At 42.4% G+C, this 12,793-nt stretch overlaps 1 protein-coding gene and 1 non-coding gene across 2 annotated transcripts in view; both read right to left on the bottom strand.

Annotated features, from left to right (window-relative positions):
- Window positions 1-12,793, bottom strand: part of POLE (DNA polymerase epsilon, catalytic subunit) — a 153,119-nt gene that overhangs the window by 100,650 nt on the left and 39,676 nt on the right. Inside the window, exons 13-15 of the mRNA XM_073630975.1 lie at window positions 6,293-6,425; window positions 6,044-6,157; window positions 5,701-5,913 (exon numbers count right to left, since the gene is read on the bottom strand). Coding sequence (XP_073487076.1) covers window positions 5,701-5,913; window positions 6,044-6,157; window positions 6,293-6,425 — 460 coding nt within the window. The remainder of the gene's footprint in view (window positions 1-5,700; window positions 5,914-6,043; window positions 6,158-6,292; window positions 6,426-12,793) is intronic.
- Window positions 12,409-12,527, bottom strand: LOC141124192 (5S ribosomal RNA). Its single transcript, XR_012240788.1, has one exon. It is a non-coding gene; the product is annotated as a 5S ribosomal RNA (ribosomal RNA).

Genomic DNA, 12,793 nt, shown 5'->3' with positions numbered 1-12,793 from the left:
GTAACCTGACAGCGCTCGTCCCACCCCCCCTGTCCCCTCCGAGGCAGCTAAAATGGAAGTATTGGCGTATAACACGCACACGCTATTTGCACCCGATTTTCATGGTGAAAAAGTGAGTGTTATACGCCAATAAATACAGTAATCACTTCCAATTAATATAGAAAACCCACTGCAGGCAACACATTGTTGCGGGCTGACTCTAGTCATCCAGGGCACACAATAAAGAGCATTCCAGTTGGACAATTCCTTAGGCTTAAACGTTTATGCAGTAGCGATTCTGATTTTAAACGGGAAGCTGTTCATATAGCTTCCAGATTTGAGGAGAGGATATTCTAAATCGGTCGTTAATATGGCATTCGGTATTGCTAACAGGACCCCTCAGTGCAATTTATTGTTCGATAAACCCTCTTCGAGAAACAAATTCAAGTATGAGAAGTCTAGTCAGTTCAGCTGCATCCCCATTGTTTATACGCCCTATAGTGCAGAATTTGATAAAATAAAAAAAATCATTGTCAAATATCTGCCTGTACTATGCGGCGACCCAATATACTCTCAAATACTCTCTAAAGGGATCCGGACTGTCTCTAGGAGGGCTCCCTCACATGGTAGATGGTTGTCACCTAGTCTCTACACAAGTATAGCAGCGTCTACCCATTGGCTACAATTTAAGGGCACATTTAAATGCGGGACCAATAGCTGTGCTTATTGTCCTTTCATCAAAAGGGCCTTTCAGTCACTACTGGCAAGTCCCATAAAATCCTGTCCTTCATTAATTGTAACACTCGCTTTGTAATATATGTGATAACATGCACATTGTGTTCCATTCAATGTGTGCGTAGGAAGACACGTAGACTAAGAAATCGCCTTTACGATCACCTCTACGATATAGAGAAGAATCTTTCCACTAACGTAGCTCGCCATTGGAATGATCACCACCATAAAGATGTATCCAGCTTGGTGATACAGGGTATGGAAAACATATAGTGAGGCCACCCAGGGGTGGAGATAAATTCAAAATCTTGTGTAAACAAGAAGTTCATTGGATTTTCAGATTAAATACTAGAAAACCTGCTGGCCTCAACGTCGAGTGGGATGTGTCTCATTTTTATGAATGAGATAGTTTTACAAATGAGACATCTTTGCGGCCTCTCAGTATACATATATAATAATTTTTATGACCCCCTATTGTTGCTACTAATAAAGGCTTGTGACATAACAGCACTACAGATCATACCACATGATAATTACTCCCTCTAATCTAAATACGGTTTAATTTTCTTGTGTGCTGCTTTCAGCTTCCATCCAATTTTTCAATGTAAGCAATATGAACCTTGTACATTAACAGTTTATTTTTTTACTGAAAGGTTTAATAAAACGGAGATTAAACATCGAGGATCGGAGACAATTTGATCGGTGGCCGTTTCATCAGTGGCTAGTGAGCTTGATCACTGGTGTGATAACGATAGCTATCACAAATCTGTCCGCTTGCGGGTCTTCACACTAAATGACAAGATTTATACGATTGCTAGATGCATAAAATTTTGAATTGAATATATTTATCAATATATTTTGTCTCTATTTTGCTCTCTCATCTCTTTGTATTCTTGGATGATATATATATAAAAACACATTGATAGATTTGATTATGAACATGTTTACACGCATATACTCTATATCTCCCATGAAGTTTCACTTCATTTCTGATCTCTTCTTCTCACATCCATTTTGAGGGTCTGCCTTATATCCATACACAGATCAACCGGAAGCCACTCTTTCTTTTGGCTCCCTGCATTTAATGCAGGGACTATTATAATTATAGAAACACATATTTATATGTCTAATATGGAATATCTATTTATATAGTTATAGTGATTATACGCGATGTTCATTATGGATTAGGCATTGGAATATATACATCTTTCCAAGACTATTTTAAATCAAATTTCTTGGCTTTATACTAGATGTGCATACCAATGATTTTTTTAAATATATGATACTATCAGTTCAATTTTACTCAATGTAATGTAATATGCTATTGGTCCATGCTTTCATCTTTACATGTTTTTGATGTGATAATTTAAGTTTTCTATATGTTTGAGCACCTTGGGTGGGAGGTCTACTTGGAGGGAGGCAGTCTGAATATTCTTTGTTAGGATTTCACATGCTTGTTCCAGCCTCTGATAACTACACCCCCCCCCCCCCCTCGCCTCAGAGTCACTAGTGCATCCACTGCTTCCACCAGCAGATCTCTGGACCTGGATACAAACCTGTCTAGTTTGATGTTGAAGGTGGAGACTAGGAGATCCACAACCAGCACCCCCCACTTGCAACACAGGTCTTGGAGCACCTCTAGGTACAGAGGCCATTCACTTGGTTCCAGGTGGTGCCAGCTCAGAAAATCAGCCTGCCAGTTGTCTGCACTGGGGATGTACAAGGCTGACAGAAAATGAAGCGTGATGCTCTGTCCAAGACAGGATGCTCTTCCTCTTGTTGCTGCAAGACTTCTGGTTCTTCCCAACAACTTTTATACAGCACCACCGTGACATTTTTGGACAGCATCTGAAGCAGAGGACAAAACAGGACAGTCTAACACTGAAAAGCTAGCCAAATCACCTAGTATAAGACTAAGGGGGTAAGATTTCAAATCCACAGTATTTTCCAAAAGAGAGGGAGGAATGACTTGTCTGTCAGTGATGTATTTTAGATGCCAAGACTGAGAAAGCCTAGTCTTTGGTTTCTAAAAATTTGGACTAACCAGAGTCAGGGCCAATATGTACCAAGATGACAAGAATGTGTTGCTGCAGATTCCTTGAATGGAACTGCCTTGTAAGATGCCACCATCAATCCTAAATACTAATGCAGATGTGGCGAGTAGGACCACAACACTGGGAGCCTAGAGAGTACAGTTTTTCCTGGGAAAGAAACACCCTGGTCTGGTAAAGTGTCCAGGACCAGCCCCAGATATTCAAGATAAAGGGTCTGAGTCAAAGACTTTTAAAGGCTCAGGAGCCAAAAAAACTTTTGTAACATCTAGACATCCTCACCGACTGCTCCATTAAGAGGGAGGTCCATACACCCACTATCAGAATACCGTAATATTGTAAGAGGGTCAACACTGGAGTCTGCACCTTGGTGAACAGCCAAGGTGCTGAGAACAAGGCAGATACTGGATATGCGGGAGCCCCACCACAAAGTACACAAAGTGCTGTAAAGTTGGGTATGTGTAAATATTTTGAGGCCCAAAATGGGAGGAATAGTTCCTTGGGGCCCAGGACCAGTGAACAGATCGGAGTAAAACCCCTAAAAATGGTCTGCAGCAGGGACCAGGGCGATAACCCCATAATCCCCAAAAGTCTGGAGAGAGCACATTTGAAGTAGGCCAAGTGCTAAAGATGAAAAAGCAAGAATGTGTAACCCTGGGACACCACCTCTTGCACTCAAGCATCCAGGCTGTAACACTTTCAAGCGTCTGCAAAGGAAAATCAGAAACTCCCTCCCCCACTCTGTAAACTGAGGGGGGGAACCCACTTGGTTGATTTGACAGACTTGGAATGCCAGGTCTTTATGGTGGAAAGGAAACCAAGCTAGGAGGGTCTTAACATGAACGTTAGGGGTGTAGTAAAGTATAAAATGCTTCTAAGTAGCAAAGGGGAGGACTTTAGAGCCTGCTCTTACCCTGGTAGCATTCTTGATAATACTATTCAACGTTTACTCAAAAAAAAAAAAATGTTGACCCTGAAAGCTGTACAGAGCAAAAAAAACAATCGATACAAAAGAGTTCTGCAGTCACTTTAGCCCTAGAACCCTGCATCAGTGCACTAGCAGAAGACCAATGTGAACAGCAAGCAGGAGACTTCCAGAAAACTATTACAGCTAAAATTCAAAACCAAAAAGACATCTGGTTCATGTAATCAATGATCTGAGGGTCAACGTCAGTATCTTTTAGATTGCGCTTAAACTAAAAAGACTTCTGAATGACAGTGGCTCTAAAACAAATACCAAATATTTTTACAATGGGATGCATAATTGTCTGCCTGAGCCAAATCCTCCCTTCAGTTTTGTTCCATGTGCTCCTTCTTCCAGACACTGCAGTTTTCAGTGGGAGGGTTTCAGCAACAGAGGCAGTGTTGTCAATGTAGAAAGCAATGGGTAGAACAAGGTGTGGCCAGGTGCCGATTGACAAGCTACAGACTTTTCATTACACTTCAGTGCAAACAGGCACAACCTACAGGAATGTGTCTACTCTGCTCTAAATGCAAGAGCAATGCAGCATCATTCTCTAACCAAACAATAATTAGTTAAAAGTGAGCTATACTTTGTGCTGGGTATACGTTAATAAATCACATAAGACATGTGACAAAAAAGCTCAATGAACTACCACAGCGATTAACAGCACCGTGGTAGTTCATTGAGAAGTACAAGCCAACAGTGGTAAAGGCTGTCGGACCTTGTAGTTTTCCCATTCACAGAACACTGAATGGATAACGCAGCCTGCACGGCCACATCTTTTTTTAGATTGCGACAGCTAGCGGGGGAAAAGATTCCTCCGCTGGCTGTCAAAACAGGGGATCAGGGTGGAGCGTGGGTCAGTAAATATGTAACATGTTACACCCCGAATATAGGTGCAACATGTTACAAAAAGGTGAACTTATCCTTTAAAGCGATTGTAAAGTCTTTTTTTTCAAATAAAAATAACAAACAGGAGGGCACTCCCTCCTGTCGAGTGCCCTCACAGCAAGCAGCTTGCTATGGGGGCACCCGAGCCGAGTCACAGCTTCCGGTGTCCATTCAGACACAGAGCTATGGCCTGGCCCCCTCTTTCTCCCGATTGTCTGACTTTGATTGACAGCAGCGGGAGCCAATGGCGCCACTGCTGTGGCTCAGCCAATCAGAAGAGAGAATCTTGGATAGCCAAAACACTCGTGGACATCGCTGGACAGAGATTAACTTCCATACAAGAATATGTACATATAAAATTCAATACGCAAGGATGGGAGTACAGGTACTCTTCAAGAGAAAAGGGGGAAAAAAAATATTACAGTACATCAATAACCAAAATATTCAACCCCTATAGCTCCTACAGCCACCTATAAGCTGTTGAACCTGGTATAAACATTTTAAAAGGTTTTTTTCCCCCTCCCTAACTGGAGAGAAATAATCTCACCAAAACAAAACAACCAAAAGAAGCCCTCATCCTACAATTCACACAATCGAAAACAACAAGTCCTCAAAACTTGTATGACATCTCCCATACGCATGCAATCACACGGTCATTGGATTATCGTATTAAAAGTAACAATACCTCCCTCACTTATACAATTACACGTTTCTCGGTACATACACAGGGGAGTTAGACAGTATGTATAAAAATTTTGGTAGAAATATAAAAATTCTAAATAGATTCACTCATCCCATAAGGGTGAGTGTGAGGGCCTTCCGTCTCCTCACCTTCTCCAGAAACGCTGCCACCACCGAAGCAGAGTTCATAGTAAGATATTTACCATTTTGGCTTTGCCTTCCGTACAACTGTTTTCACATGTATCGCTATCTTGACATACTTTTTTTATATCATATCACTTATTACTATATGAGCCGCCTATCTTCTGTTCAATTTGCCATGTTTTTTTCTTCTATCAAAAAAATAAATAAATACAAATAAAATAAGCAAACATATCCTACATTCAGCCTTAAGATATTTACCATTTTGAAGCGGCAGGGAATGTCGCTGCGAAATACTCCAGACTCAAGAGCCTCCACATGCCCACCCACGTAAGTTTCAGTGTCCAGCACATGGCCATCACTAGTTAATTTATTGAATTCTGTCTCTTGTTTGTTGGGAAAGATAATGTTAGCATGGTAAGCCTGAACCATCAGCAATGCCTCACAGAGGGTTCCAGAACCCTTCCTCAGCACCTGGGGGAAAATATTAGCACAGATGCATTACAATTCTCAAATCAGCTAACTAAAAATATAATTGTAGGTTACAGGTAAAAATTACAATTTACTTCTTAAAAGCATTTAGATTTTGTAGTCAGTTTCTAACCTCATCAGGCTCCATAGGGATGATTGTGCAAAGAGCAAAGATGAATGGATGGACATACTTCATGTACATGTAATATGTGGCAACAGCATCGGACACAGAGTATGTGGCTAGTACCTGCAAAAATAAAATTCAACTAAGAACACCAAGAATGAAGTCTAATTTAATATGTTAAAACAGAAGAATACGATCAGAGTTTCTTTAAAAAACAAACAACTTCAACACAGATTACTATACAGTGGTAAAATGTACCTGTGGCTCCTCAGTCGCCATGCGACACATCTCCTCTGGGTCCAGCTCAACTGGGTCATACCCCAATTTTGCTTTTGCAGCTGCCTTAAGATTATGGCTTCCAACAGGCAAGTAACTATCTCTCTTCACCCACCTACAAGAACAGCAAACAATTACTGAAAGGCTCACGGCACAAGATATTCAAACCCCAAAAATCCAGTGTAAAATTGTGTGTATTTTTGGAGGTTGAGAAAACCAAGAGCATAGCAAGGTCCGGGGAGTCGGGAGAGGAGGAGGAGGAAGGGCACCTGCTAACCCTCTTCAGCACCAGTAAAACTAAACAAGAAAAAGGACTAACAGTGGGGTGAACATTTTTTTTTTTAATTCTACTATTCTAGTTTCCGCTCTTGCCCACTAGCTTGTGGTCTCAGCCTGAAAAAGACCAGGAGTATAGAAAAAAAAATAAAAATATACCAAGGGGGATTAACCCCAACTCAGATTAGAGCTGTCACAAAACAGCATGTCACAATTCTTTCTAAGTGCAGAGTTCTCACAGCTGGAAAAAATAAATAAAAAAATCTAGGCAGCCTACCAAGTTTAATCACAACACTGAATAAGTAGGAACAAAGTATCTTTTCATTCTTTCATGAAAGGAAAGAACTCCGGTGTTACGTCGAGAAGTGCCCGTTATCGAGAAGTGCCTGGAACAGCACAACAGCTGATTTTACGATCAGCTGTTGTGACGGCAAGACTGCGCACAATAGCCGACAGAAAATGTTTTTCTGTCAGATTGTGCCCTGCGCTCCCGTGGTGAGTTCATGTCGGTGAGGGGCAGATTTATAAATAATGGGCAGTTGGGGGCAGCATTTTTAAAGATGGCCAGTGCTGCAAAACAAAACTTTATGCTAAATACGCCCTGCAAACCCACCCATCAGTTGGCTAAACACGCCCCGCAAGCGCAATAGCATAAAAAGTTTTGTTTTGCAGCACTGGCCATCTTTAAAAATTCCGCCTCCAACTGCCCATCATTTATAAATCCGCCCACATCATGTAGAAATCTGCCCCTCACCGACATAAACTCGCCACAAGAGAACGGGGCACAATCAGACAGAAAAATTTCTTCTGTCGGCTATTGTTCGTAAAATCAGCTGTTGTGCTGTTCCATACGGCGCAAAATGGTGGTTGTTGCAATGTTTTATGTCACCCCATATTTGCGCAGCGGTCTTTCAAACGCAATTTAAAAAAAAAAAAAAAAAATACACTTTAATGAATTAAAAAAAAAAAACGAAACAGTAAAGTTAGCCCATTTTTTTTTTTTTTGTATAATGTGAAAGATGTTGTTACACCGCGAGAATCGTGATCTTTATTCTAAGTAAAGAAATCTAATTTAAGCCCAAATTGTGCAGCTCTAACTCAGATGTATGCAAAAATTACCAGGAAAAGTTAGATTTTTCTTTGGAGTCCATTAATGGGTCCAGGAATTCATATACTGTCTGGTATATTGTCTTCTAGGGGAGTTATGAACACTGAAGCAAAAAAAAATTGTGGGCCAGCCTAGGATAATGTCTCCTATTCTTAGCATGCCTCAGTTTTGTGGAAAAGCAGTACCAAGAGTAGGAACAAAAACACGGATGGGTGAGACCTGTGACTCTCAATGAACTTCAAAGAAAGGATTTTTAGCAAGTACAAAAATCCTATTTTTTATTTTTACCACCGAAGGGTACAGGATCTCGGATACGGTTGGGATGTCGAAAAGCAGTTCAAGGAAAGGGCAACAACCTTCCACAGGCCCAACAAAACAGAACTGATAGCAACCCAAGGGCCGTATGAGGATCAACGCCCGTATCTGGGACCAGATTAAGTCCAAGTTTCTGACCTGAGGGAGGAGCAGATGACCAAAGCAAGGATGCAGAGAAACAACCCGATGCTCAAGTCCAAAAAGAGAAGGATCACCGCCAGAGTAAAATAACTTCATATCAGAGGAACCCCACACCCTTAAAGCAAACAGCTGACAAACAAGAATGCACCAAAACAGGTGGAACAGAAACAAATACTGCTGAAGGAAAAAGTATCTATGACCTAAAGTGGTTCAACAAGGAATGGGGTAAAGAGAAAAAAAAAAAAAAAAAAAAAGAACACCAACAACTTAAAACAGTTAAGTAGAACTAACGTAGGCCTCAAACACCCCTGATCCCTTAGAAGGCCATAAGGCATCGCAGGGAAGAAGAATCTCCTAGGAGATAAACCCCCTAGATACAGGGGTCAGAGTCCTTATCAGACCCCTGAATGTAACGCTGCGTTGACACTACACTGCTCAGGGGCTAAATCTGCAATGGTGGAGGCAATGGCTGAGGTTGGCTCAGAACAACGGGTGAAAAAGGAGAAGTCTCTGCAAGAAAGGTGCCCCAACACCCAGCATTCCTGCAAGAGAAGAGATGCCCTGTTTGATGACAACGGCCATAAAGGACCACTAGGAAATTTACGGAATGAGGGCTAAAGTTGGATATAAAGCGGTGAGGGGAGACACTACTCCAAGGCACCCTGTAGAGATCCCTGGATGGTCAGCAGATGCATTTTTACACTCTTGTGCTTAATCATTGCTGATTACCCCCAGTAAGCATCGCTTACTATAAACGCAGGCTGACAGGTATGATGGATCAAATGAGATGATGTGCCACTCAAACAAGTGATCTCAGTCCTGGCAGCCCAAGTCCATCGGAGCAGCAAAATTTGTTTTTAAAAACCCCTAACGTAAATCAACAAAAATAATGTGCATATACACATCCACCTCATAATAAGAGATATATAAAAAGTTAAACAGGCATGAGGCAAACTAAAAAGAAAAAATACCCATAAACCCACCCATATATCATGGGTTGGTGGGAGCGATCCTATATCTTTGGAGATAGAAACCCTTTAAAGTGGTTGTAAATCCTGGTTAAAAAAAAAAAAAAAACACCCCTGCAAGACAAAGGCATAAGCATAGCATACTAGCTCATTATAAATTCCTTACCCGAGAACGAAGCCCCCGCAGCTGTCCTAGTATCCCCCTTCGGCTAGTGACATCTCTCCCAGGGGTTACTACTTCCGGGTATTGCGGCTCCGGCACTGTGATTGGCCGGAGCCACCATTGCTTTAGTTTGCCCCAGTGCGCATGTGCCGATGTTGTTGGCACATGCAGGGGACAGGGGATATCTCCTAAACCGCGCAGGTTTAGGAGATATCCTGGGTAGCTACAGGTAAGCCTTATTATAGTAGTTGCAGTGAGGACATAGACTCTGACAAAGAAGCAGCCCTGCTCTATGATTTCATATGACATAGTTACCCCAAATGGACATAGGAATATGCTAAAAATAGGGATGATCTTTTGAAGAGATATAGAGATGATATATTATATCTCAATATCACATATGGTTGTACAATTGGAGTGGTTATACGTTTAATATTTCTTTTTTAAATTCTTGCATTTATCCTATTAATATTGGCTTTGTTTGCCATTTTCTTTTTCATTTGGAGATACGGGTGCCCTCTATATTCTCTGGCTTCCTTAGGGTTACGGATTTGAGTGACCAATAATCAATCGTAAAGCTATTATATTGATGGGTACTCATATATATACCCTCTGGTGCTTTTAGTGTTACAGAGATATATATAGATTCTATCGAGAGAGAGATCGAGAGAGAGAGAGATCGAGAGAGAGAGAGAGAGAGAGAGATCGAGAGAGAGAGAGATCGAGAGATCGAGAGAGAGAGAGAGAGAGAGAGAGAGAGAGAGAGAGAGAGAGAGACACAGACGACTTCTTTTCCGGATCTCTGGGAACGTTTGATCTGAGAAAATGAGGAGACGGGAACTCTCGGAACTCTAGTTTGTAACCTAGAGATATTGAGGAAGCCACCCATTTGTCTCGACACTGTTCCTGCCAGACCCTTGAAAACTGCAGAAGTCTTCCCCCCACGCGAGCGAGCGGGGGCGCCCCCTCATAAGGAGTTTTTAGTATTTAGTTTTGTGGGTTTCCTCCCCCAGGGCCTTATTTGACCCTGGGGTTGACCCTGAGGTTTACCTCTTGAACTTGACGGTGGAGGCCATCGTGACCGCCTGGAGGCTGATGCTCCTGGCACTGGAGAGTAAGCTTGTTTAAAAGAAAAACGCTTAAAACTTCTTCTTAACTGGTAAAGACAGGATTTTTAAAAAACAGCTTACCTGTATAATCCTTTTCTTTGAAGTACATCAGGGGACACAGAGCCATAGTAGTTACTATGTGGGTTATAGGCCACCTTCAGGTGATGGACACTGGAACACCCTAAATTAAAAAGTGCACTCCCTATATAACCCCTCCCACTGGTGGGAGTACCTCAGTTTTGTAGAAAAGCAATATAGGTGTATACCAAAGAAGGGAGGGACCTCTGTGTCCCCTGATGTACTTCAAAGAAAAGGATTTACAGGTAAGCAGTTTTTAAAAATCCTGTTTTCTTTTCATACATCAGGGGACACAGAGCCATAGTAGTTACTATGTGGGATGTCCCATAGCAATGCCAACTGAAGGGAGGGAGACAACAATAGTAGGGCACCAAGAGACTAGAGGACTCATACTGCAGCCTGCAGTACACTGCGCCCAAAGGAGATATGATCTTTTACATCTACTTCTACTACTAGAATCTGGTAAATGCCTTGCAGATCTGAGCCATGGAGGCTTGGTGATGCACTGCCCAAGAAGCACTAACGGCCCTGGTGGAGTGCCTTTAAAATGAAAAAGGATGAATTCTCTTCTTTTAAGCCAAAGCTTGAACAATCACTAGACAAATCCACCTATGAATCGTAGATTCCGATGCTGCCTGTCCTCTTTTACGACCGTCAGGCAACACAAACAAAAAACATCTGTTTTTATGCATCTGAGCGGTCACCTTTAAATACACCTTGACCACTCTCACCACATCAAGAGAATGTAGTGACCTTTCTTTCAGAGAACGAAGTTCTGAAAAAAAATTAAGGCATAACAATTAGGATAAGGCCGCAATACAACCTTATCCTTAAGAATAATCAAATATGTTTCTTTACAAGAAAGAGCAGCCAACCCTGATACTCTTCTTGCAGAAGATATGGCAACCAGAAAAATGATGTTCCTCGTCAAGAGGACCAAGGGAAAAATCCCGTATTGGCTCAAAAAGGCTGTTTTTGTAAAGCCGACAGGACTAATTTTAAGTCCCAAGGATTCAGGGGTGACCCAACTAGAGGATTAATCCACGTTTCCCACTGAATAAGTTACGAACCAGAGAGTGAGAAGCAAGTGCTCGTTGAAAAAACACCGATAAGACCGATACCTGGCCTTTGATAGTACTCAGGGCCAGTTTCATTTCTAATCCCATCTGTAGGAATTCAAGGATCCTACCCAGGACATATTTCCTGGGGTGCCAACCCCTGGATTCACACCAGGAGACATATGCCTTCCAGACTCATTAGTATATGACACTGGAGGCTGGCTTCCTAGAATTAACCAAAGTAGAAACTACTGAAGCTGACAGCCCACGGTCTTATTTTAGAATGTGGGTCTCAATAGCCAAAACGTTAAACTTAGCGTTTGTAAGGAAGAATGGAATACCGGACCTTACGAAAGAAGGTCTGGCCACAGTGGTAGGGACCAAGGGTCCCCTACCACCATCTTTATGATCTCGGCAAACCAAGATCTCCTGGGCCACAAGAATCACCTTCTTTCCCTTCTTGCTTGCTCCTGCGAAGAAGGCGCGGAAGCAGAACAGGAGGGAAAGCATAGATCAGTGAAAACTGATCCCATGGAAATACCAAGGGATCTGTTTCATATGCCATCGGATCCCTTGTCCTGGACACAAAAGTTATTGATCTTGTTGTTGAACCCGGATGCCAATAGACCTCCGTCCGGAACTCCCCATCCATGGCATATTGACAGAATGATGCCAGGGTGAAGGACCATTATCCAGGAAACAATAGTTGGCGACTCAAGTAGTCCGCCTGCCAATTCTCCATTCCTGGAATGAAATTGCTGATAGGCAAGGAATGTTGCTTTCTGCCCAAGACAGAAAAAAATTCACCTTTTTCTGGGCCGCACAACTTCTCGTGCCCCCTTGGTGATTGATATAAACCACAGCTATGGCATTGTCGGATTGAGCCTACGGCACCTGGTATTCCCAGGCGGTCTCCCATCCAGGTACTAACCAGGCCTGACCCTGCTTAGCCTCTGAGATCAGACGAGATCGGGCGCTTTCAAGGTGATGTGGCCGTAGGCTGGATCCCGACAGGACATAGTCTGAGCGTCCAGGCCTCCAGGGCCAGGCGTACTGCGTGAATCTCTATAATATTGATGGGCAAGGTCATCTCTGATCTGGACCATTTCCCTTGGACAGACGCTTCTTCCAGGACTGCTCCCCAGCATAAAGAGCTGGCATCTGTTACCACTTTCCAGGTAACTGGTAGAAAGGATCTTGCTTTTTGAAGATTCTTGGATATCGACCATCAATTGAGGCTCTGACGCACTTTGGCGGATAAACGCAA

This window comes from Aquarana catesbeiana, linkage group LG01 (genome assembly GCF_042186555.1).
Source record: "Aquarana catesbeiana isolate 2022-GZ linkage group LG01, ASM4218655v1, whole genome shotgun sequence".
NCBI classification, from domain to species: Eukaryota; Metazoa; Chordata; class Amphibia; order Anura; family Ranidae; genus Aquarana; species Aquarana catesbeiana.
This window is presented reverse-complemented; position numbering and strand designations above follow the sequence as displayed.